This window comes from Miniopterus schreibersii, assembly GCF_964146895.1.
Source record: "Miniopterus schreibersii genome assembly, chromosome: 1".
NCBI lineage: Eukaryota > Metazoa > Chordata > Mammalia > Chiroptera > Miniopteridae > Miniopterus > Miniopterus schreibersii.
Window position 1 is genome coordinate 60,516,853 of NC_138101.1, and position 26,182 is coordinate 60,543,034.

A 26,182-nucleotide genomic window follows, 5' to 3' on the forward strand; every position below is an offset into this window, starting at 1 on the left:
AAAAGGGTCGCAAGGCACATACTAAAGGGAGCAGTGATTTCTGATTCTCCTCCTGCCTATGAACTGGCTCATAACTTTTTGTCCTAGTTAAGTACTGCCATCTGCAGCCCTTTCTAAATCCTGAAGAGGAGACCAGTCCTCATAGGATCAAGAGTCTTTCATTTATGCATTTATTTCAGAAACACTATTGGACTTCTACTCTTGGTAGTCTCTCTGCCAGCAGCTGGAGATAGATGACTACACTCATGAGGAAACAAACATATGCAGAATACTGCAATATGGCATCCTGCACACAGTGACAGCATGATGCCAGGGCACTGAGAGCAGAGGGGCGCTGAGAGCAGAGGAGTAATCTTCTGGGGAGTAAGACTAAACTAAGTCCTAACAGACAAGCAGAAATTTCCTAAGACAAGGGACATGGTGGGAGAATAGTCTAGGAAGAGGAATAGCAAGAGAGAAAGCAAAGAAGAAAAAGAGACCCAGGCATTGTGGGTGCATCGGGAACGCAAGCATTTTTATGTTGCCTGAGCATGGTGGAGAGTGCAGGGTTCAATGGGAGGTCAGCTGGCCTGTGACAAAGGGCCTTTGATTCATCGTCATACCCTGGAGACAAAGTGGAGCCTTTGGACGATTTTTTTGACATGATCAGATTTGTTTTCAAGATGCCTCAACTGGGGACTGTGGAGGAGATAAGTCTGAAGGAAATAGGATGAGAGCATGGTACATGGAATTTTTCAAAGCTCTGTTGTAATTTCCTTGGAGGAAGTAATAGGATACCAAAACTTCTCCTTAAGTACTAACAATTTTCAAAAAAAAGGGGTGGTAGTGGTTTAAGTTATTTGTAAAGACTATGTTTTTGGTGATTAATGAGTAAACTTAAATTTAAAAACTCAGTAGATCTAAATACAAGAATTTTCTGATCCCCAAAGTGTTTGATTGGGGATCATAATTGATTGATGATCAATAGATTGATTCATATTTAAGAGGAAAAACCAAGAGGCCTTGATCATTCACTAGATGTGGAGCCTGGTGCAGAGGGAGGAATCCAGTGTGATGTTCAGCTTTCCAGTTTGAGTGGATAGTGAAATGGAGAACCCACAGGGCACACTGACTTTGGAGGCAGTGTAGTTTGGCCCTGTTAGTTTGAGTTACCTATGGAGCATCCAGGAAGTTATTCCCAGTAGTTGGAGAGTTAATCCATATGGGTAAGATCAAAACGCTAAGTTATTTTTAGGGCAAAGTAGTGGGGCGTGGACTCTGGGATATTTCTATTGTGTAAATTTTGAAGAGGAGAAAAATATTTTTGGTTAAATGTAGAGAGACCTCATATTAGCAATCTCCTAAGTTAGGTGGGGAGACGTTAGGCAATGATTAGATGTTTCCCCTTTTTAGGGACTCCTACTATTTCTACAAGTATTACCTAATGCACTGACATCAAAGGGACATGCCTGACCTCCTCTATAAAAATCAGTCCAGGGGCTAATTAAGCCTCTGAAATAGACCAGTTTTGGGACACAGCTCAATTTCTCCACTTCACCCTTTCTAAATTTAAAAGAAAAAATTTAGAGAAAATGAGAGATTTCCCATGGTTTAATCACTTAATAAAGCAACTGGAGTGAAGAAATGAGAATTTATCTTCAATAAGATAAACCTCAGAATATGGGGAAACTGGGTTTTAAAATAATAACAGACAGTATAATGGTAATTTTTTAAAGTTTCAAATGGACAATAAACCAACCTAGATTAGAATTCTGCCATACCAAGCATCCTAGAAGCAGGTAGGGCCTCCTGATAGTGTTAGAGCCTAGGTCTTAGAGCCCAGTCCTCTCTTTCTGAGTTAGTCCTTGATTAAGCTGACTGACATGAGAGTTTCTCTTGAGTTCAGCCAAGTGCTTCCCAGGACCTCGATAGCTTCCTGCCGAGAGCATATTTTTATGATTCTCATTTGCCAGAATGAAAGCTCTAGCATGGATCTCCAGTTTTGTGAAACTAAATTGTAAGTGCTTTAGCACTTTTCATTCCTAGGGAGACACTCTTCAGTCTTGTTTTCCGAAGTCAAGAGAGACCAAGTTGACAAACATCTCAAGATCTTCCATTCTAATTAGAGCCTTTGAAAGTTGGAGCTGGATGGGACCTCAGGAAACAGGTCCTGAGAGTTCTACGTGTTTTGTTTTTTTAATCCTCAGCTGAGGATATTTTTTCCATTGCTTTTCAGAGAGAGTGGAAGGGAGAGAGAGAGAGAGAATCATCAATGTGAGACAGACACATCGATTGGTTGCCTCCCTCAACTGCCCCAACCAGGGCCTGGGATTGAACCTGCAACTGAGGTACGTGCCCTTGGCCAGAATCGAACCTGGGACACTTCAGTTTACGGGCCGACCCTCTAACCAAGGAGCCAAACCGGCCAGGGCCAGGTGATGAGAGTTTTAAACACAGGCCTTCTGAGCCAGGCCACCATATCATGCTTTTGACGAAAGTTGTAATCCATAATCAGAGTCCAATATTTGCAGTTTATGGGTTTGTTCTTTTTGTAGGAAATTTTAACAAAGGCTCTGTTGAATGAATAGTACTACCTTTGGGGCATGGCAGTTAGTTATGTAAGCATATGATTCTTTGCCAAAACTTGCATTGACATTTATAAAATGCTAGCAAAGTTAAAACACTGTTTTTTCCAAACGTGCAATTGAATATTCACTAAATATTATTTTTCATTAAAATGTTGACTAGAATTTTAAGTGGAAGTCTTGTTTATTCACAGTAGAACAAAATAAATTAAATTTGAAATGAAATGTTGGATTAGCAGAAAGAGCAGTTCCCAAGAACATGCCATGCTGCCTCATTCAATTCTTTGGCTAACATGATGGCGTATTTTGTGCCCTGGACACCTGACACAGCCAGAAATATGCAGTCCTCTTAATTCAATCATTGAATCAGCCAAGAATGCTTGCCTAGTGTCCATTGAATACACATGTTCGACTTGGTACTGTTTTAAGAAAGAACTTGGGGCATAGTCCCTATCATCTGAAACTTCACGTGTAGAATGGGTTGAACTCTCCAGGAGGCAACAGTCACTTCTCTGTAGCCTGTGGGGTGACTGACAATGTCAGAAGAGAAGTGAAAAGAACTGTGGAACCTAAGGCTGGTTGCCTGGGGTAATGGGGATTTTCACTTTCCTTCTTGAAAGTAACCCAACACTATGAGGAACAAAAAGACATAGATGCCTTCTATGTACACAAAGAAGGCAAATACTATGCTCTAGTTTATGTGGCCTGAGTTAGCTAGTTCTTACAGAGAAATATAAAAAATTCTAGATAGAAAGAAGAGTGAGGAACAAGAAAGGAAATGCTGGTGGAAGGAACTTCTGCAGCCTGGAGTTGAGGTCACCAGGAAAGAGCATTCCGGGGAAAGCTCTATAGTATTTTTCTTCCTCTGGGTAAAACACATCTCATATCAGTGATTGAGCATTGACCTGTGATCCAGGAGATTGTGGTTTGGTTCCTGGTGGGGTCACATGCCTGGGTTTTGGGCTTGATCCCCAGTAGGGGGCATGCAGGAGGCAGCTGATCAATGACTCATCATTGCTGTTTCTGTCTCTCTCTCTCCTCCTTCCTTCCTCTCTCTGAAATCAATAAAGATATATTTTTAAAAAAATCATCTCATATCAGTCTTGGTGATAACTAAAGCATGTTCTTCTCTGGACAAGTGTCTGAGGAAGCTGACTATTGAGATAAATAAATACACCAAAATGTTCATAAGGAATTAGTATTTTTCAGCTTCAAGACCTAAACAATTTTATTAATGTTTCTAGGCAAATATTCTGGCCTTTGTATAATTCCCAGTAGGAGATGGTCAGCTTTTCCTAATTACTGGCCTTTGGGCACGTGGTTCCTTCAACTGGGATTTTGCCCCTCTCTTCCCTGAGTCTGCTCTAGCTCATCCTTCAGATGTGAGCTTGAATTGATCTTCTAAGTGGCCTTCCAAGGCACCTTAGAGAAAGATGAAAATGTCTTCCCTTTCTTGTGTTTTTTTCTCTAACAGTGTCTTGGTTCTTGCCCCATTTAACACATCACAAATTTAAGTGATATATATTTATGTTTATTTACTTTCTCATAAATGGATCTCTTAGAACACTGTATGCTCTGTAAAGAGAGGGAAATTCTCAGTTTTATTCACCACTGTGAGCTAGTGTTTTCACACTAGTGTTTCACACCAGTGTTTTCAGATGATCTGAAAAACTTCATAGGCAGGTTTCCTTGGCAAGATGGTTAAAGTTCTTTCTATTCATTATTTGACCATGACAAGCTCAGAAGTAAGAAATGATTCCACAAAGTTTCACAATAAATAGCAAATATGTAAAATTGTGACGTGTAACATTTATAAAATAGGATTTATAGGAAGCTCTAGGTATAAAGCGAGTTCATTTCCAAATCTGTGATCTCAGGATATAAATGTGAATTACTTCTTGGATTTATTTATTTGATGTAACTATATTTGTATATAATTTTAGATATCCTTATTTAATATGTTTTTTGAAATTTGAGACAAGAGACATAAACATGAATTCACTTTATATATTTTTCTAGTTAATAATGGTTTTTTGAGGGGCAGTTTTTCTGTCATTAATGAGATCCTAGGTCTGAACTATACATGTTGCTAACAAATAAGGGAAATGTCTCTCAATGGTTCTCAGGTGGAAGAGAATATATATGTGTACAAACACACACACATATACATATGTACATACATATATATAATTTATTTATATATGTATATATGTATATATTTATAAACTGTGACTATTTATTAGTGCTTTGAAGATTGCCATAGCTAAACCTATCTGATGTTGAAGGTACTTTACAAAAGTATTTGAGCTTTTTAAAAAATAGATGTAGATTAAGCCTAGATTAACAAACTGGTAATGGAAAAGTAACTTTTACTCATTGTGTTCAAGCCAATTTTCATTGGGAAATATTTGTTGTGCAAAATGACTTGTAGTTACCTGGACATTTTGCAATCTACCAAGGCAGGACTGCCCAGTCTATATTGCATCCTTATATTGAAACCCCCACTTCTGCTATGCTTACCTTGCTTGTTTCTCTTATAAAGTATTTCATATGTTTTTCAGGTGCTTTAATACTTTATCCATAGCCAATAAATGTCCAACAACAAAATGAAATCAACTCTTCAGGCAAAATATATCACCACAAAACATCTTGTAAAATACTTAAATTTTAGGAATTTCTAATATGTCATATATAGGTAGAATTGCCAGTGCAGTTGTACCAAATTGAAAACATTTTTGTTAAAAGGAGCCATTGCTAAGTAAACAGTCACTAAAGGATCTATAATTCTACTTTATTGAACTGAATATTAAAATATGTATTACAATTTGATTCTTGCTGCATTTTGATATTTAAGTGGTATTATAAAAGGTATGTTTTCTGAAATATTAATATAGGCTGGCAAAAAGATTCTCAGAGTCACCCAGTTATATAGTGATGATTCTTTTTTCTTTTTTTAATCTTTATTGATTTCAGAGAGGAAGGGAGAAGGAGAGAGAGATAAAAACGTCAATGATGAGAGAGTGGTCATTGATCAGCTGCCCCCTGCGCGCCCCCTGCTGGGGATGGAGCCCGAAACCTGGGCATGTTCCCCTACCGGAAATCGAACCTTGATCTCCTGGGTACTAGGTTGATGCTCAACCACTGAGCCATGCCTGGCTGGGCTATAATGATGATTCTTAAAGTTAATCATTAAAGAATTTCCCTAGTTCTTTCCCAATCTAATTAACTTATACCATGCAATGAATTGATTTTAAAACTAAATTCAAGTTAATTTATAACAAATTTTTTATTTTACATTTGAATCAAAAAGGGAATGTTTATAATATGTTAAAAATCATCCACAAAATGAATATTACTTTAGAAAATACATATGTCATCTTTACATACTAAATCTGCTCCAAGAGGTGGCAGCTGGTTAAAATTCTTCTTTAAAAAAATGTCTATTCCAATTTAAAAATGCAAGTATATTTTTTCAAAATATAAAATTACAGCCTTGGACAATGTAAATCTAAAATATTAATATCGTTGACCCAAATCTCCTGCTAATTCCCAGGTGCTCGGAAGACTCTAATATTTATTTTGTAAAGATTATGTATCTTCACCAAGTCCTCGACTTCTGCTTGTCTGTATGAAGCAGACCCACAACCTCAGCAGAGGGAAGTGTGAAAGGGAAGCTCCAGGTTACCATCACTCAGCGCAGACCTCTTGCCTCTTGGAATCTCAGAATGTCAGGATAGTTCGAATGCTGAAATGTAAAATGATCATTTTTAGTGATTTGTGCCCTTACCTTCCAAACAAGAACAGTTTAAGCAATTATCCTTCCAATCTCTTATAGGAAACTTCAGGTAAACTCTATTGTTGAAAATCCTTCTGGACCTGAGGTCCACACCAATGAATTTTCATTCCCCCAGGTCTCTGATAAGGGTATATGTGCTGAGTCTTAAAGCCTCAGCACAGCTGCAGGAGGCTGACCGGGGAGAGGGATTTTCTGGCTCTAGAGAAAGCATGAAGAAGGCTAGGAAGGAATGAACAGGAAAGGTAATCCATGGTGCTTAGACTTCTGGATGCATGAGAGACTGTGGAAATAGGTGAGACCTACCCCTTCACTTTATCCCCACAGCCTGGCACTGAGGCTGCAGTAGAGCAGGTGCTAAGTTCTTAGCTGTGGAATGACTGCATACATTAATAAATGAATAGTAAAAGCTTTCAAAATCATGAGAAAGCATTGATATTTTGGGCAACTTGAGCTTTAGCAGCTTGGTGAAGGCCTGACCACTATAGTAAAATACAGAAGGCAGGAGACCTGTTCTTACTCTACTGTGTTAACATGCCCAGGGGAGAGATGATTGGACTGAACGAGGTAATGCTCTGGGCAATGAGAGGCAAGCAAAAGAGACCCTGGAGGTGGCATCCTCTGGGCTCAGTGTCAGTTGGCACGTGGTGGGCAAGTGTGAAGAAGAAGCCAAATGTGACACTCCGGCTGCTAGTCTGTAAAAGCAGGGATGTGGCAATATTTGTTGAGATAAGAGGTACTGGTGGAAGGATTACTGGGGCCAAGTTGAAGCCATGCAGGAAGTAGTGAAAACGAAGAGCTTAGGTTTACAAAGGTCAACTGTGATATTGGAAGCAAAATTCCTGAGAGCAGAATTTATGTTTCTTTGGACAACAATTATGTTTCAAACTGGCCATATTAGGCTATTTGTTTTGCTTAACTGAGTAAAGGTTGTTCTGACAGTTTAACCCATTGTTTTCTTGCTTAAAAAGAGTTTGAATGTATGTTCATAATACAATGACCTGGTAGCTAGGCCAAGTGTGGAGACAAGAGACCACACTGAAAAAGCACTCAGGGGGAAATTTAGTGAATTTGGATCTCTGGTTAAGGTACAGTTAGTTCCTTTTGCTAATGAAACCCAAATCCTTGGAATATTGTGGATGCTCAATAAGTATTTACAGACCCAGTGAGTGAAACTGCACTTCATCTTGTAGACAGGCTCTCTGATTGCTGTTTCAAACATCCATGAGCAGACATCGTAGTTGACGCTTAAGTGAATTTTTCGTGTTCTACCTCTACCTTTTTCCAACCCTCAGAAGCAACAGAATAGCGACAAGAATGCTCATGTTTGCCTGGAGCTTGCCAGCTCTGTGGGAGGAATTCAAGGTGTGGTGAAGACAGCACAGGCATTGCATTGAGTTTGCATTCCAGTGCTGCCCCTACAAGGTCTGGCAAGTTTTTTATTTGTCTTTTTTTTACCTTAGTTCAACTGAAAATTGTTATAATTATATTTGACCTGCAAGTGTCTGAAGAAAGCACATTTGAAAAAGCACTTTGAAGGTGTAAAGCAAGAAGATGTGGCATTCCTTGAACAGTCTAGAATCTTTATGATGAAATAAAAATAGCCAGGATGAAATTAATCCAGTGTAGAAAAACCAAAGCCCAGAGGATTTTAAAAAATTGGTTAATACAGGACAATGATATATTAACTATGAAAAAGTAATCAGTTATATCAATCTTGTTAGTTTAAAAAATCAGAAAGAAAATATGAAAGAAACTGATATATTTATAAATATTAAATTTTAAAAGCAGCCTGTGGAATGGAGACAAGATCACCATATAAAAACCAAGTACCTGCCCATCTGGGCATGGCTCAGCGGTTGAGCATCGACCTAGGATCCAGGACATTTCAGTTTGATTCCTGGTCAGGGCACATGCCCAGGTTGCGGGCTCGATTCCTAGCAGGGGGCGTGCAGGAGGCAGCCGATCAATGACGATCCTCCCATCATTGATGTTTCTATCTCTCTGTCTCCCTCTCCCTTCCTCTCTCTGAAATCAATAAAGATATATTTTAAGAAACCGAAAAAACCCCAAGTACCTTTCCCCTGAATAGAGCAGTTCAAATCCTTCTTGGATTTTTTTAAACGGTAAAACATGAGTTATCAACTGGTCCAGGTCAAATTTCTTTGCAAGGAAATCAGTCACTAGTTTTGGAACATCATCTCTGCTTTTCCAACCTGTAAATAAGCACATATTTTCTCTTTAGACTTTGCAAAATAATATTTTATTATGTTTATATCTTGTCTCTTCTGCATTTTTACCACTTCCAATATTGAACTATTCTCAACTGCACAAAAATAAACTATTCTCTCAAAGGCCAACCCCCCCCCCCCAAAAAAAAACCTTTCATGACCCCACATCTCTTTGTAACTATCCCATATCTCTGTTCCTTATATAGAAAAATTTCTTTCCAAAAAAACTCATCTCCAATTCACGGTTTCCAGTCCCACTTCCTGTCCTGCCATCCTCTCCTGAGCCCACTCAGCTCCCTGCTCTTCAGCTCTTGTCAAGGTCACCCGTGACACAGACACGCTCAGTGTGAGGCCAAAGCTTGTTCTCTTCCCTCAACATTATCCGGAGCACAAAAATGAGGGGCTGCTTGGTACAAAGGCGGTTCTTTAGGGCTGGCTTCTTAGAGGAAAGAAGACTTGAACTGACAGACAAACAATAAGAGATTTAAGCTGAGCCTCCTCTCTTTGACTATTTGTGCAGTGTGGGGAGATTACAGATTTTTCAGGAATATTAAAAGTAAAATTCATTCATTCAGTAAGTATCTACTGGGCATAGTACCAGGCACCATTTCAGTGGCTGGAAATATAGAAGAGGCAAAATACACCATGTCCCTGCCCCCCAAGAAGCATGGGAACCCTCTCATTTTACTGCAGAGACTGACAACGAAAAAGCAGGGATGTGATCCAGTGACAGCAGGAGGAGAAAAAGAGAGTGAGGGCCAGAGGCAGTGCCGGAGGGACAGACAAGGTGGGGAGCGGGAGGGAATGCTGTTTTCTAAAGCTCAGGGAGGGCCTGCCTGATTAGGTGACATCGGGCAAAAACATAAAGGAAATGAGCCAGGCAGGAATCTCGGGAAAGAATATTCCAGGGAGAGGGCAGGGTAAATGCAAAGGTGTTAAAGTGGAGTGTTGGCAAGTGAGAAGAGGGAGGAGGCCAGTGTGGCTGGAGCAGAGTGAGAGCAGAAGAATAGTAGCAGCTGGGGTCGGGGGGCCAGATCATACAGAACCTTCTGGCCATTGCATGTTTGGGGCCTTTATTCTGAGGGAGAAAAGAAGCCATCAGAGCAGCGGTTTTCATCCCTTTTCGTCGCATGGCTCACATAAACTAATTATTAAAATTCTGTGGCACACCAAAAAATACATTGTGTTTTTTGTCAATCTGACAACAAAAATAGGTATAATTTTGATTGATTTACAGAAAAATAATAGGAGTAATTACCTACTCTTTTTGTTCCAAAGTGACTTTTTAAAAAAATCAGGTGCCTATACTTTTATATAAGGATTTCTGGTACCAAGAATTAGCCAATTGGATGCAACCTTATCATGGGACATGACCAAAAATATGCAACTCTATTAGAAGACCTACATATGTATGATTCAAGACAGGGCATTCACACTGATGGCTATTGTGTTGGCTGTTGTTATTTTTTAAATTTGACAATTTAAGGGAAAAGAGGTCAGTGCCCCTGACTAAACAGTCAGGTATGGCATGTTTTCAAAAATTCTTGTGGCACACCAGTGTGCCGCAGCACACCGGTTGAAAATCACTGCATTAGAGGGTTTTGAGAGAGGCATGACCAGATCTGACTTCCTTTTTAACAGTCACAGTCTGGTTGCTCTATGGAGAATGCTCTATATAGGGGCCAAGGGCAAGAGCAGGAAGACCATTTAAGAATGCCGAAAGTTGCTGATGGTGGCCTGGACAAGTGATGGCAAGAAATGGTCAGGTCCTGGGAATGCTTTGAAGCTAGAGGCTTCAGGATTTGCTGAAATATTCACTGCATGAGAGAAAATGTGTAATCCAAGGTTTGGGGCCTGATCAACAGGAATTATGGAGCCATCATTTACTGAGATGGGAAGACTGTGGGAAGAGTAGGTTGGGGACTATGGCGGAGGTAGTAGAATCAGGAATGGTTTGGGGCAGGTTAAGTTTTCATGTCTATCAAATATTCAAGTGGATATGTCAGGTAGGCAGTTGGGCATATGAGTCTGTAGCTCAGGTGGTGGTCTAGGCTGAAGATATAAACATAAAGCCATGAGACCAGAGGAGATTACCTTGGAAGTACCTGTAAATAAGGAAAAGGTCTGAGGACTGAGCCCTAGGGGACACCAAAGTTGGAGATCTGAGCATGTGGAGGCTCCAGCAAATATTTCTGGAAGGAGTGACCATTGAGGTAGGACGAGAGGAAACAGAACAAGAACAACAAAAAAAGTAATATCTAGAAGCCAAGTGGACAGAGTGTTGGGGAAAAGGGGAGGCATCAGCTTTATCAAATCCTGCTGATAGTTCACATAAGACCAGGACTGAAAATTGACCATTGTCTGTGTTTATTATTCTGGTATGAATCTCAGTTGTCCCTATAAAATGCACCAATCTCTTTTAGTTTATTTATTTTGGTTTTGGGTCCAGAATTTTTTGCTAATGCTACTGTGGATTGAATAAATTTTATTTTCCATACATCTTCTTGCATATATTTAGAATGATAGATATAATCAGCACTTTCTGTCCAATAAAATCATTCCCATAGAGAGACTGCTGGTGCCCCTCATTCAGGCCTTTGAGGAACCTGAGTTGCAAATGTTAATATTAAAAATGTGCCCACCAATATTAGCCTAAAATCAAGGTGAGGGATGAGCAATCATATTTTGTATCATTGTGGTCACACTCTCATGTCAGATCTCTTCATACCCATCTTTGGAACAGAGACCTTTAAGGTGAGACAGTAAGTTTCTCTCAACTATTAAAGCAACAGAGTTCAAGCCAACCCTCCCAGGCCAGAGGCTCTACTGTCCTTACCTCCAAAAATGCATCCTTTCCATGTGCGTCCAGTGAAGAGCAGCATAGGGTCGTAGGTGAGCATCTTGGCTGATGGAGGAGCACCTACCACCACACTGGTCCCATAGTTCATATGGCAGGATGCGAGGGCATCAACCTAAGTTTAAAATGAAGGAGGCTATTTGTTTGTCTCATAGTATCTTATGGGCTCATAAATGCCCTACATACTCTCACAGTTCTAGTAGTTAGTTCAAGTTTCCAAGTCACAACACTAAATTAGGTCCACATGCCATTTGTTTTCTGCTTGTGTTTTAAAATTCTCAACACAACTCTAGTCTTAATTTAGTCTTTATACATTTGCCCCTTAAGGCAGAAAGCAGAAATTATTGTGATTGGTGTTCATTGCATTTTCTGTGTGCTACGGATCAAAGCATGGGGGAAATTCCTGTGATATTTTCGACCAATATCACCATTTCAGATAAGCCTTGGAAAGTCATTTGACTAAACTAAATTGAATTAACCATACTAAATCAATTAGCTTATTTTTTAAGTTTAGTATGAAAATTAATTAAAATGCTAAAATGTGAGGTTAAAAAGTTTTGTGGGGTTTTTTTTGGTAGCATCCCTGAGACTAACCCCACATTTCCTGGTCATTCACCCATCCGGTTTTTCATTAATAGTTTTTTGAATAGATGCTAGATTGTAGCAATGGATGTTGGCATTTTTCAGAGATCAATGCTCATAAATGTATCATCTGGAAATCAACAGGCCCTAACAATATGTCCAATATTCTATGTTGTTTCTGTAAGCATACCACCTAGAATGATATTTGTTGCTATGGAGTAATTCTAAGTGGCCCTAGGAAAATAATGAGATGACAATGGTAAATTAAAGACTAATTATTAATAAATTACCAACATTTTTAAACTTAATTTATTTTACTACACAATCATGTGCAAGATTGGCTTTGTGTCATATTTCAGAGTCTCCTTACCCTGCCCCAGGCTGGGACTTCCTTACCCAGAAGCTCTGCACCTGTTTCTACATGGAGGGCTGGTGCTACTGGCTGCCACAATGGAGCCATGTTTGAGAAAGTTGAAGGTTCCTATTCTAAGGGAATTCAGATAAGGGAAAAGAAATCTCAGGTGTAAAGAGTAAGAAGTTGGATACATCATAGATTTGGGGGAAGAGACTGCCAAATTTGGAACAGTTCACTTATTTCCTTCTGGATCTCCTCATCTTTCTTCCAGGAGTCACTTTGTGTTGTTTGGCTTGCTGAAGTATAATGGATGGGATCACCTTTACCAATAAATCCACATATTCAAACTAGGAAGAGAACACAGGAATTTGTTTAGACGGTTGACTACCATGCACTCCAGTCACTTGAGAGTGGTGTGATGTGATACTTCAGTCATGCAGACCTGCTCATATGCTTATGGCTGTTTAAGAAAATTGCTTCATGGTTATCAGCTTTTACCTAACAAGTATTTCCATTGCCATTTGTTAATAAAGCTGTGGAAAATACCTTGTGCAATCAAATAGCTTGCGTATTGTGTGGCTCCCCTAATCTTGGCTCTTACCATCGTTTCAAGACGCCCAATAACTTCAAAACTGTAGCCCACAGTGTTGCCTGTCATTTCTGACAGCACCTCACTGATGGGCTTGGTAGAGTCCTTGGGGCTGATGCAGTCAGTGGCTCCTACAGCCTTGGCCTTCTCAAATTTGTCTTTGTTGAGGTCAATTCCAATGATCCTGGATGCACCAGCTGACTTACAGCCCATGATGACTGAAAGGCCAACTCCTCCCAGGCCAAAGACAGCACAAGTGGAACCTGGGGTGACCTGTGGAGAGAAAACTTCCTGTAAGTGCTAGAGGTAGGATAAAAAAGTTAAACCTATAAAGTATTTCCAGTATTAGGAACCCCAAATTCAGAGGGTGTTAGGTTTGGATCGCTTATTCTGATGATAATGCCACAAAGAGGACTAGAAATGGAAAGTCTGAGAACAGAAAAGGAACAAAAACAGCATTTGCCAAGTAAAATAAAAATCCTTTATAAAAGGTTACATCATACAAAAGGTTTTTGTTATAGGAGTTTTTGTAGCCTTCTAACCTCACCTAACCTCATAGCAGAATTAAATAAGCACTAAGATCTCTATTATTTCTTCTCCACAAAACTATGCTAAATCTGTTTGAGATTTAGGCATCACTAACATTTACTTAATAACCATAGCTCAGTCATCTTTAAATTAACTGGTTTTTCAAGGTCAAACCTTTATGTTTCAATAGATGATCCATGTGTAGCTCCAAGAAGGAAATGTACTTAAATCATTTTATTTTATTTTATTTTATTTTATATTTTTACCCTGTACTATGCTATATTAAAAGAGGTTCTGGCCAAAAGTAGTTTTCCTGCTAGAAGAGACCTAATCATCAGGTAGCAGGGAGACCCGAACACAGGGAAACCCACAGAATGGGTACAGCACTCATTGTGATAATTGCTTCTTCTTCCCTTTCTTCTGTCTTCTTCCCTTCCCCTTCCTTTCTTTGTTTCCTCCCCCCTCCCTCCCTTTTCTCTCCCCCTCTTTCTCTGCCCCCCATCTCTCTCTCCCTTCCTCTTTTTTCCTTTTTAACCTCCTGGTTCTTTGGCTTTATTGTCTCTTGTAGAATTACCTGAAGAAGTAGCTTTTGTGTGTATATGTATGTGTGTATTTTGAATGTTTGCCCCTATAAGCAGAGATTTATAGAGAACTGCAGATGTGTTGTACCCTCTCCATGAGTTTTAATTTCAGCTATAGAATCCTAATCCTTCAATTTAGTTACTGAATTTAGAGCTTTGAAATCAGTGCTGTCATTTTCTCAAATATCATTCATTCATTCATTCTCTACTCAACAAACTTTATTAATGGCTTCCTTGATGGTCAACATTTTACAATTTTACACCAGAAACTAAACCAGAATTCTCTGTCTTCCAGTTTATCTGTTAGCTTAATTATCTAGATTTGAGATGGAATTTTTTGTGGATGGTTGAATTTCAGGTTCTAGTTTTAGTTTACAGAGCTTATGATTCTGGCTTTGTTTGCTGGGAACTCATTCAGCCTTCCTTATTAAGTCTCTAGTAAGCCTTAGACTCTTGGTGGCCCTGAAGTATGATCTTTCTGATCATTAAGGTACTGTAGCACTAAACACTTCTCCCTAGGTCCTTGTTTCTTGACTCTCCTTGTCACCCTGCCCCTGAGCCTTTAGGTGGATCATGGTTCCAACCTCTGATAACTTCATATTGCTTCCTCTACACATCCCCCGCTCCCCCCAAAACACCCCCTAACAACTTCTCTCACTTTTCCAACTTTCCTGTTCTAAGGAATGGGAACTGGAGATTAATATTTATAGAAATTATCTACATCATTACTATGAAAGAAACCATAGGCTAAAATAAAAGTGTTAAATATACATAATTTTAAAATATTTTAGTAATTTAAAATATTATATGGTTCTACTTTTTGCTATTGTTTTTCTTCACTGCTCTGATCCCCTTAGTATTATTTAATAAAAATATGTATCTGACCATTCCAGAGGTCTTCAGGACTGGCTCTTGATCAGCTCCTGGGAGATAACTTTTGAATCTTTGGAATATCCTGCCTGATATGAGTGTCTTTGTACCTGAGACCTTGGGCTATGCCAGATAGTTTATGCTAACACTGTGGTTTATGGTAAATGCCTGTTTCTGAGTGCCTGGGGCTTTGAGCCATCAGCTTGACCTCTGGTGGTGCTGGAGTCTGAGTAGCTGAAGTTAGTCATTTGAGTGCTGCATGCCTATGTTCCCCAGTAGAAACCTGGACACCAAGACCTGAGTGAACTTCCCTGGTTGACACACTCATGTTGTCACAGATTGTTTCTGGGAGAATTAAGCTCTTGTCCATGGGACACCACTGGGAGAAGACAATCAGAATTTTGCACCTGGTCTTTATTGGACTCTGCCTTAGGTGCCTTTTTCTTTGCTGGTTTTAACCTGTATCCTTTCACTGTAATAATGTAAAACCGTAATAACTTTTCTGAGTTATGTAAATTCTTCTAGTGAATCATCAAACTAAAGGGAGACTTGGGGGACACTCAACACACCCTCATATTGTAAGTTTGACCTCTTTTCAAATAGGCAAAAGCAAGAACATATGTTCCTTCAAGTGATTTGACTTACTATATAGATTTCTAGGAAAAAAATATACTTAAAAGTAGAGAATGTCTTGGTTAATAGTATATTACCTAAGTAATAATGTGGTACTAATATATCAAGTGCTATAAAAAAGTTTTAAGTACTAATAGAAAACTATATCCAATGTCTCTCTTTTCACCTCTATCTTGGTATGAAATTCTTGAGAAAATTCTTCAGAAAAATTCTTAAGGAAAACCTCAAGGACACCCTTGGGAAAAAATGTCCTATCTCCAATATTTTCCAAGGAAATCTAGAAGCAAGTGGTAACTAAAATATGTCATTGATATGTACATGGATGCTAATTTATACATTCATAGACCTCAGACCCATCTTGAACCTGTGTCTGGGATAAATCTACCTCCCTGAAGTTTATCGTCCAATAAGTAAAACTAAAGACATAATGAGGCTTTGATATTTGGGACACACACTATTCATGAAGCAATTATACCCTTTAATAATGGGAAGGAGTTTCTGCTTAGATGGAATAGACAGGAAAACAAGAACTTCTCTGAGCAAGCAGATGATTTTAATCTGATGTTAAGGAACCATCCACATGAGGGCTCTGGAGATGCATGTTTCAGATAATCAGAATTGTATGTGTAAATGTCTCCATGTAGGAGCAGCTCAGCAAGCCTGAGGATCCTAAAAGAGGTAGGTGTGGCTGGGTCACAGTGAGTGAGATGAGATTGTTCCAAGTATGAAACCTACTGAAGGATTTTTGGCCAAAATTAATGTGGTCCAATTTACGTTTTATGAAATTACTCTGGCTTATAAAAGGAAATGGTCAAGAAGAGTAATGAGGACAACAGATGGAAGGCCATTACATCTGTCCAGTTGAGGTATAATGATGATAGTACATTGAAGAAAATGGAGAGACTTAAAATATACCTTGTATGTAAGTTAACAGGACTTGCTGTTGGATTTCATCTAAGCTGGTGGAGAGGGAAGATAAAGAATGAAGAAAATTGGAGTGGGAAAAATACGTTTGAGGGGCAGGGAGTAAGAAAATTAAGAATTTAGTTTTATACCTACTCAGTTTGAAATCCCCATGAGACATTTAAATGGAAATGTCAGGTAGGAAGTTGGATAAAAGAATTTGGAGAGAGTTTGAGTTATAAATTTGCACTTAATTGACATATATAGTTTTATTAAAGACCTTTGGAGTTGATGAGAACACCACAGTATGGGAGTTGCTTGGATTGCTTGTGGAATGGCTGTCCTATTATAAATTCATGTTATTCTACTTACTTCTTAGTCTCATTAAAGGTAACATAAATTTAGTTCAAATAAGCATACTTCAAAACTCACTTATATACAAAAAACCCAATAAACTGAAATTTTATTTTGCTGAGTTGTTCTAGAAAAAAAAAATCATTTTTGTTTTCATATTATATACCAGCTATTATGGATTGAATTGTGTTCCCTCCAAACTCGGATGTTGAAGTCTTAACCCCAGTACCTCAGAATGTTATCTTATTTGGAGATAGGGTCATTGCAGAGGTAACCAAGTTAAAATAAGCTCATTAGGATGGGCCCAAATCCAATATGACTTGTGTCTTTCTGAAAAAGGGGAAATTTGGGAGCAAAGACTGGCATAGGTAGAAGATGATATGAAGGCGACATAGTGAGAAGACAGCCAAGGAGAACTGCCTGGAACAGATCCTTCACTCACAGCCCTCAAAGAAATCCAACCCTGCCAGCACCTTGACTCTAGTCTCCAGAATGTGAGACAAATTTCTGCATAGGCCACCCAGTCGTTGGTACTTTGCTATGACAGCCCTAGCACACAAATAAACCAGCACCGATACCTATTTTGTGAAAGACAAAAAAATGAGTTTCAGAATCTAAATTTTAAAATTTAAAAGTAAACCTGAAGGAAATGTAGAGGAAACACAATTAAATCTAGAAATTTTATTTTCACTTATTTAGAAGTAAAATGTTTAATCTGAGTTTTTTATTTTTACTCCAGTTGATTCGGCATTGTGTAGAACTAACCTACATATGAAATGTTTTCAAAAATCTTTAGGATTCCAAGAAAATCATTAAAATATAAAAAAGGAAGAAATTAGCCCTTCCAGCTTCTTACCTTGCCAATTTTAATAGCAGCCCCATATCCCGTGGAAAATGCACATCCAATTAAACAGACTTTCTCCAGAGGAGCTGCGTCATCAATCTTAGCGACGGAAAATTCATTCACCACTGTGTACTCAGTAAACGTACTGGTGTTCAAGAAGTTGTAGACTGGTTTGCCCTTGCATGAAAATCTGGTAGTGCCATCATCCAATACTCCGCGACCAGTAATGCTATTTGATATATCAAATATACATGTCAGTTAATTCCATTAAACAATTAGCACAGGCACAATTTAAATGGCATTAGAGTAAAGATGACTGAAACCTACTCTATCTTAATGCAAAGGTTTCCATCTGGATTGCGGCAAGCATTGCATTCTCTACACTGAGGCAGAAAGAGGGGGATGACTTTGTCACCTAGGGGGAAAACATCATGATATGAGATGTTGGTCATTAACATTAAAATATGAAAAAACAAATGTGAATTGAACCCATGCCACATGCAAAAATTTCTCAAAAGTATTCTAAAGTTTATGAGCATCATAAAGTTTGTTTGCTAAAGGTTGAGACTGCCAAATTAAATTTCACTCTTTATCATCCATTCTCCTTCTACCCTTTTATTCTCCTACCTTGTGTTAAGACTCTCTCTATTAATCCTTAGTTGTGCTGTTTCCTGATAGGATAATTAGACCCTACTTATCTCAAACTTGTGACTGGACATCTGCACACCTGGTTTCACTGTAGTGACTCCTTCACCAATGCTCTCCACAATCCCAGCTGCTTCATGTCCCAAAATCACTGGAAACTTAGTCACCATCACTCCTTTAATCACATGGTCATCTGTGCGACAGACTCCTGTGGCCAAAATCTGTGCTCAAAGACAAGAACCAGCACACTGGTCACTTCACAGTTGGGAGGATATTTAACTCACTCTTGAAAAGATTATAATTGTTTATTCAGTGTGATTGCCTAATATAATGGTGTTGACTTGTGGGAGAGTCTGAGCCTAATATCAACCATCAGACGTGATCCCTTTCATCAAGGAATTTATAATATTGCTTCCTTTGGCCTTACTTTGAATCTCAGTGCCTGTCAATAGTAAATTGGTACTCTTATGAGGGGTGCAGATGTTACCACGTGGTTAGCACAAAAGTAGATTTTTATAGCCAGGCCCTCTTAGGACTCTTAATGAAAGGTAAAGGGAATAGCATGCATGAAGGTAAGTGAGGGGAAAAATCTTACTGTTACTATAATGCTTAGGTAACAGGAGAAGGCCAAAGAAAGACTGGCAGCAACACCTACTCAACAACCTGGTGTCCAAACCAATGGTTAGGCTCTGTCCAAAGGAATGGGGGAAACACTCCAGGCAGTTGTCATTTCTCTAGGCACAAATTAGTTTCTCATTCTTTGGAAACTACCTGACTTCCAAATGATTTTAAAAGAAGTCATTAGTCATGATTACTAACCATTTTTTAAAAGCAGAATAATGTCAATAAAAATTCAACAAATAAAAGTTTTAATAGAGCAGATTCGTAGTGTTATTTTTAATGAATAATTGCCATTAATTTCATATCCAGTATGACAAGATCTTTAACAATAAACAAGAACCAGTAAGAGAATTAATATACAACATTTAGGAAACATCTCCTTATTTAAGAATCCAACCTCACAGCAATGATTTACTCAATATAGGTGTGATAACGTTTTAGGCTTATGTACTCTAAGGCTCATTACCTTGATCCGAACTTCTTTAGCCTTTGGTGGGGCAACTTCTATTTCCTCAATGGAAAAGGGTTTGTTTGGCTCCCATAACACAGCTGCTTTGCATTTAATAACCTAAGAAATTAGTGAGAGTTATAATGGGTTGTAATTATGTCTATACATATATAGATTCCCCAAATAATAAAAATATGAACAAAAGATTTTATATAACATTTTAATTTGCCCAGGATGATTGTCATTGGAACTAGAATTGTAATTCTTAGAGATCACCTTGTGAGCACCTGTTTTGATGTATGAGAAATGTAGCCCACATGATGGATCCATGGCCACATAGCACATGAGAAGCAAGGCTGGACTAGATCTGAGCTACAGCCTCTCCAGCCCTTTGCTTTTTTTGCTTGTAGTCACATAATATTTCACTAAGTTAGATTCTTGTACTACAATTTCAAATTAACAAAATTGTCATCTTTGCTTCCCTTATCCACAAGGGAAATTTATAAAACAGAAATTGCTGCTGATTTCTCTGCAAGAATTTAAACTACTATTTAATTTCTCTATAGTCATGTAGCAATGGGGAAAAATTATAAAATTAGCATGGTAGAGATGAAGGGAACCACAGACATTGTGAAGTATATAGACTGTGAGTTCCTGGATGATTCAATCTGGGACTTAGTATCTCTGTACCCCTTTTTTTGCACCTAGCCCAGTTTTTGCATCTAATTGGATCTTAAATACTTAAAGCAAAAAATGACAATAGTAAATATTTTTGATGCATACAATGCTTAATCAAATTTATAAGAAAAGCATGAAGACATCCATCCACTCCTACTACTCCTGTCCTCCCACATGCCATACTCACATCCAGAGATATATGCAAAGGATGTAAGGAGGAAAATACAAGTTAATAAATATATTGTGCAGTATTTGATCTCCTCAGTTATAAAAAGGTTTTTATGTTAATAAAAATAATTAAATATAATTCTATTTTATTTCCATAATAACTTTTTATTTAATGAGAATACACAGTATTATAGAAGGGATGGCAAAATGGGCATTTCTTTTATGTCAACACCTTTGGAAAATAATATGTAGTACACATCAGGATATTTAAGAACTTTTTTCTTGTAGATGGTCACATTTTGCTTTTTGGCAATTTTATTGAGATATCTTTGACATATAAAAATGAAATATATTTAAGTACTATAACTTAATGTTATATGTATCACCACAGTCAAGCAAAGTGACTTATCCATTATCTCTACACAGTTACTAGGGTGTGTGTGTGTGTGTGTGTGTGTGTGTATGCGTTGAGAATATTTAAGATCTATCCTTTTAGAAAATTTCACCTATTCAGTGGAATATAGTTAACTATTATCACCGTGCTGTATGTTACATGTCCAGAACTTGTTCATCTTGCATAACCAAAACTTTGTACTCACTCTACTTAAGAGTATCTTGACCTTAGACACACAGAACTGACTGGTGGACACCAGAGGGGAAGGGGATTGGGGAATTGGATGAAAGAGGTGAAGGGATTAAAAAGTACAAATTGGTCATTACAAAATAGTCATAGGGATGTAAAGTACAGCATGGGAAATATAGTCAGTCATGCTGTGATGACTGTGTGTGGTGCCAGGTGGGGGCTGGTGGTGTTGCGGGGAACACTTTGTGAGGTATGTGACTGTATACTTGTGCTGTATACTGGAAACCAACAAGAAATAATGTTGAAGATAGACTGTAGTTGGACAAAAAAGAAACATTAGAATTCCTGATATATTAAGTATCAAGCCAAGTAGAAGACAATGACAATGGTCACCTCATTTCACTGACAAAAAGTGCTTCACTCTTTAATTGTTCTATACAGCACAGTTTTTGGAGTTCATCAATATCAGTTTCACTCATGAATTAAAGAACTATTTAAAGTTTATTTAAAAAAGGAGTTTCTTGACCTTTCACCCTATAATTTTATTTAAAAAATCTACCTTAAAAAGGCTAAATTCTACTCAGAATACTGCCTTTGAACTCCACTCAAGTTATTTTGTATATTATTAATTTGTCCCTTTTTACTGCTATTCCACGGTATGAATATACCACATTCTGTTTAAACATTCACCTACTGAGGAAGATTTGCCTCATTTCCAGTTATTCACTATTACCAGTAAATTCCCTTGATTCTTTTAAAAAAAAACAACTAAATTCAGAAAAAACTTAATATATATTAGAAGTTAATTACAGCACTGCTTATAAAGAGGACTATATAACCAATATATGTGAACAAACTATGTAAACAATAATGGAAAAATGATGAAATAGATTGTGATAAATTTAAAAATTAGAGTTGGAAATTTAAAACATGTTTACAAATTTAAGTAGGAACAATAGGATAAGATATTTGTAAATGGTGTGAGTACAACTACATAAAATATGGGTGAAAAATGTAAGGAGGGAAATGAAATCAGCCCTGGCAGGCGTGGCTCTGTGGGTTAGGAGTCGTCCTGTGCACTGAAAGGTTGATGATTTGATTCCCTGTCAGGGCACATGCCCAGGTTGTGGGCTCAATCCCCAGGAGGGGGCCTGCAGGAGGCAGCCTATCACGTTTCCCTCTCACACTGATGTTCCTCTCTCTCCTTCATATTAATCCAACATGACCAGTGTCTGTCTAAGGACACAGACATGTGCAGAGACAAGACCATGTGAAAACAGAAAGAAGATGGTCATTTACAAGATAAGGAGAGAGGCCTCAGAAGAAACCAACCTTGCTGACACCTTGATCTCAGACTTCTAGCTTGCAGAACTGTGAGAAAATAAATGTCCACTGTTTAAGCCACCCAGTCTGTGGTACTTGGCTATGGCAACCCTACCGAACTAAACACTTGGTATAAAAAGGGAAAAAGCGATCCCCAATGTAAAGGGAGCTCCTGCTCTCATGAGGTACACTGAAACACTGGAGCAACTTGGGATATATATGACCCTTATGCAAACCACACTGTTGCATAACTATCTCTAATCAGAATTACAAGTTTTATGCTATATCTTAAATTATACACTGTATTATTTATTATAATGAGAAAGTGCCCTCTTGAGCATGAGTTCTCCAGCACTGGAAATGTTGTAGCAATGGCTAGATATCTACTTTATAGAGGTGGCATAGCTAGAACTCGAGCGTCTGTTGGTTGGATGGAGTTACAAATTTTAAAGATACCTCCCAACCACAAAATTCATTAGAGTTACTAGCTTCTACAGTGCAAAATTAATTCCCCAATTAATCTAGTTGTGCTGGGTTCCTTACCCAAACTCGGATGCTTTCATTTTACTTCTATTCAATTCCAGAAATAGTGATTTCTAGTTCTAACAGCCTATGGCCTCCTCACTTGTCACACTACCCAGACTTCAAAGTCACCTTCATTTTTAGGAACCTTAAGTTAGGCTAAAGGCAGAGTTGTTTAAATAAAAGCAAACAAACAAATAAAACAAACAAAAGCACCTAACACTATAAACAATTGCCTACCATTTATTTTTTATTTTATTTTAAAAAAATAAATGTGAACTTTTTATATACTTTTGTTGATTTCAGAGAGAGGAAGGAAGAGGGAGAGAAATAGAAACATAAATGATGAGAGAGAGTCTTTGATTGGCTGCCTCCTGCACACCCCCTATTGGGGATCGAGACCGAAACCCAGGCATGTGCCCTGACCGGGAATCAAACCCTGACCTCCTGGTTCATAGGTCGATGCTCAGCCACTGAGCCACGCCAGCTGGCTGTCTACCATTTAAAGCAAGGAACTATACTGACCAATTTTGCAATGAAAAAAAAAATGCTAAAGCTATTTCTAAAGTTATTGTCAACTCTGTTTTTTAAATAATAAACATACTTTACTACAATGTATTCTTGTTTCTAAGGATTTTTTTAAACTTATATTTTGATGAAAACTACATCCCTAACAAATCTTAAAAGCATGATACTTTGTTGTCTACTTTGCATTCCAGAATTAGCATTTTTTCATAGTTAACAGCAGGAAAATCTTTTCCCAGCAGCTGAGAATGAGCCCTGGTCTTCCACTGAACCAGAGCTGAATTCAATGCATGTAAATGAGACTATGGAAAGTCTCTTTATGGAAACATTTTGTTTCCCAGGGCAAATGCCTAACTATCCTGAAATTAAGTTATTAATAATGTCAGTATAAGCCACAATATAAATCATTTCTCCATTTTCCATCAATGTCTTACTAAAAAGCTTTCCATATACTGTTTTATCACATTTTTATTGGCACTCTGGTACTCCCTTCCCAGTGTCTCCTCCCCAGGCATTTAATTCCTCAAGAAATATCCCCAAGTACTTAATTACTTTATGTATTCAAAGTTCAGAGTAATCAACCCCACATTATTAGACCAAGATCATGAGGATACAGAAAGGTTCTGCTTACTTTTCCAGAAGTGCCCATCCTGTCTTCCTCCTGGTTCTGTATTTCTGTAAATAGAGGCTATTTCTCACCTATGTTCTGCTCACTCTGCTGTAAATAACTGCATCTTTTACCCTCAGATAAATAGTCCAGCTCAAATCTGCCTTCAGCAGTATGACTCACATCCTCCAAGACTTTCCAATGGTCCATCAGCTCCACCCTTTGCAGAGCAAGTCATGAAAATAAATACAGCGAATTATGATCATACCAACGGTAGAGATCTAACAAAGACAGAGTAATCAAACCTACTGAAAAGGGCTGAAAGCATTCTTATTTGCCTTATAGTTGGGGATATAAAAACAGGTCAGGTTAGTTGAGTACAACACAATTCATTAAAAATGTGCATGTATATCTGTATTTGTGCTCTACTTCATTCTGCAAAAGCTTGATGTAGTTTGTGGACATAAATGACAATAGGGTCACAGATATGTAATAAAATTATGATAGAAGGTATGGGTTAGGAGAGTGGGGGCGTGCATAGAACATAAGATGTGGACAACTATGGCTTGTAGGTGTTTGGGGGGTAGAAAAAAGAGTACAGCTTGTTGCCCCTGCATGTAAACAGATTACAACCTGAACCCAAATCACTGTTATCCACAAAGTTGTCTCACTGGGTTGTATAGTTTGTGCAGGTCACAAGGGTACGCTGTGCGGGGCAGAAGGTAAGCTGAAACACAGCCTGCACGCTGGCTCTCAGAGGCCAAAGGGCTTTCACTTACTTAGGCAAGTGCTCAACTCTCTTGAAGTAGCTGTTTAACCATTTCACACCACTATTTCTTCATATAGATGCAATGACATTGGAATCTCCTAGATTTACTGACTGTATTGCTGGGAGAGTGTCCAAGGCAGATTTTATTAATTATAGTATTTGGATCACATTGGCTCACTCACCTCCAAGTAAATTCATTCTACACAAAGGAGATTTGACTCTTGTGGGTCGAAAGGACAGGAGAGGTTTTCTAAGTCTTCAGACAAAGCTGTTTCAACTAAAGTATTTTTCAGATAACAGCTATGAACAAGACTTTATTCTGAAAAATTATTATAAGCTTTACCTCAGAGATCCCTCTCAATGTATTATAGTAAGTATTGTAGGTCCAATTTAAAATATATTTATGCCAAATTCAGAATCAGCAATTAGGATGAGCCTCGTAGTCAAATTAAACCCACCAGGTAAAAGCCCCACCAGTCAATCAGGCTTGCGTGTGAGCCATTGTTTTAGCTGCAGACACTGAAGAAACCAGGCATGTCTTGCAGGTATCATCACACAAAGTTAAGCAGGTGTGGACAAAATGGGCTTTCTGAGTTTCAGCCTTCAAACCAAAGAAACCAAACTTTATCTCAGCAATGAAAGGTTGCTTACTCATGAACAAAGGCAAAGGATTACCAACATGGGTGGTGCCAGTTCAAATACAAAAATACTCATTTGGTAAACTCCCTCTTAAGGCCTTGGCACAACCTTATATGACATATTAATCTAAAAAACCCAAAATTTTATTTAAAAAAGTGTTATTGAGTGAAGTTTAATGTCTGTATAATCTTTATGGTCCTAATCCCTTCTCCAGGAGAACTGATTAGATGACAAAATGTCAAAAGCTGCAATGTGGAAGGTAACCTATTTAAAAAAAGTTGAGCTAAAAGAGTTCACAGTAGGCTTGGGTAATATAGCACATCAGTCCTAATTTTAGGTTTGGAGAAGTTGCAGCTGACTCTCTCCTGCAAACCTTTTCACAGTATTTCTGTGAAACTCTGGTGTCATATCTCTCAGGGTCCTGAATCTCCTAAATGCTGTGAGCCTCATGCTGCTCCAAGAGCCTCCAAAGAAACGTGTGTATCTCTAAGTACCCGTGCAACTCTAATTTTTTCAGGACAGAATATACCAGGAAGGACTTTGAGAAGTGTGCTGCAGGAGTAAGGGCTTTGGTGTCAGATACACCTGGTTGAGGACCTGGAGCCTTGCTGGAATGGGCACGACCTCGGCTATTACATTCCTAAAATTGGAATAACCATTAATACGTTGCAGGCCTGTCCTGGGGATCAGTGGGGAGGATTGTAAGGCACTTTCTATACTGCCCGGATCATAATCAGTAGCAAATGGGATTATTATCAGCTTGGTTCCCATTGGTAACCAAAGGTTTAGATTTTTAAAATACTTAAAATGTAACTACTTGGAACAAAATGACCTGGAGTCCAGGTTCAGTAAAACTGTCTTGCAGAAATCAACTGTGCGGACCCAGAAGCCTCCGCTGAGAGCTTGGAGCTCAGAATCTTCTCCTTCTGGAGGTGCTACCAGATATTCAGGTGGAATCAAGGGGGCAGAA

General features: G+C 38.4%; 1 protein-coding gene across 1 annotated transcript in view; it reads right to left on the reverse strand.

The window, feature by feature from the left end:
* Positions 1-23,919, reverse strand: part of LOC308565226 (uncharacterized protein) — a 46,841-nt gene extending 22,922 nt beyond the window's left edge. The window contains 8 exon segments of the mRNA XM_081154145.1: positions 8,435-8,573; positions 11,425-11,560; positions 12,984-13,244; positions 17,697-17,913; positions 18,012-18,099; positions 18,412-18,550; positions 19,417-19,518; positions 23,829-23,919. Coding sequence (XP_081010271.1) covers positions 8,435-8,573; positions 11,425-11,560; positions 12,984-13,244; positions 17,697-17,913; positions 18,012-18,099; positions 18,412-18,550; positions 19,417-19,518; positions 23,829-23,846 — 1,100 coding nt within the window. The 5' untranslated portion in view covers positions 23,847-23,919.
* Positions 23,920-26,182: the final 2,263 nt, after the last annotated feature.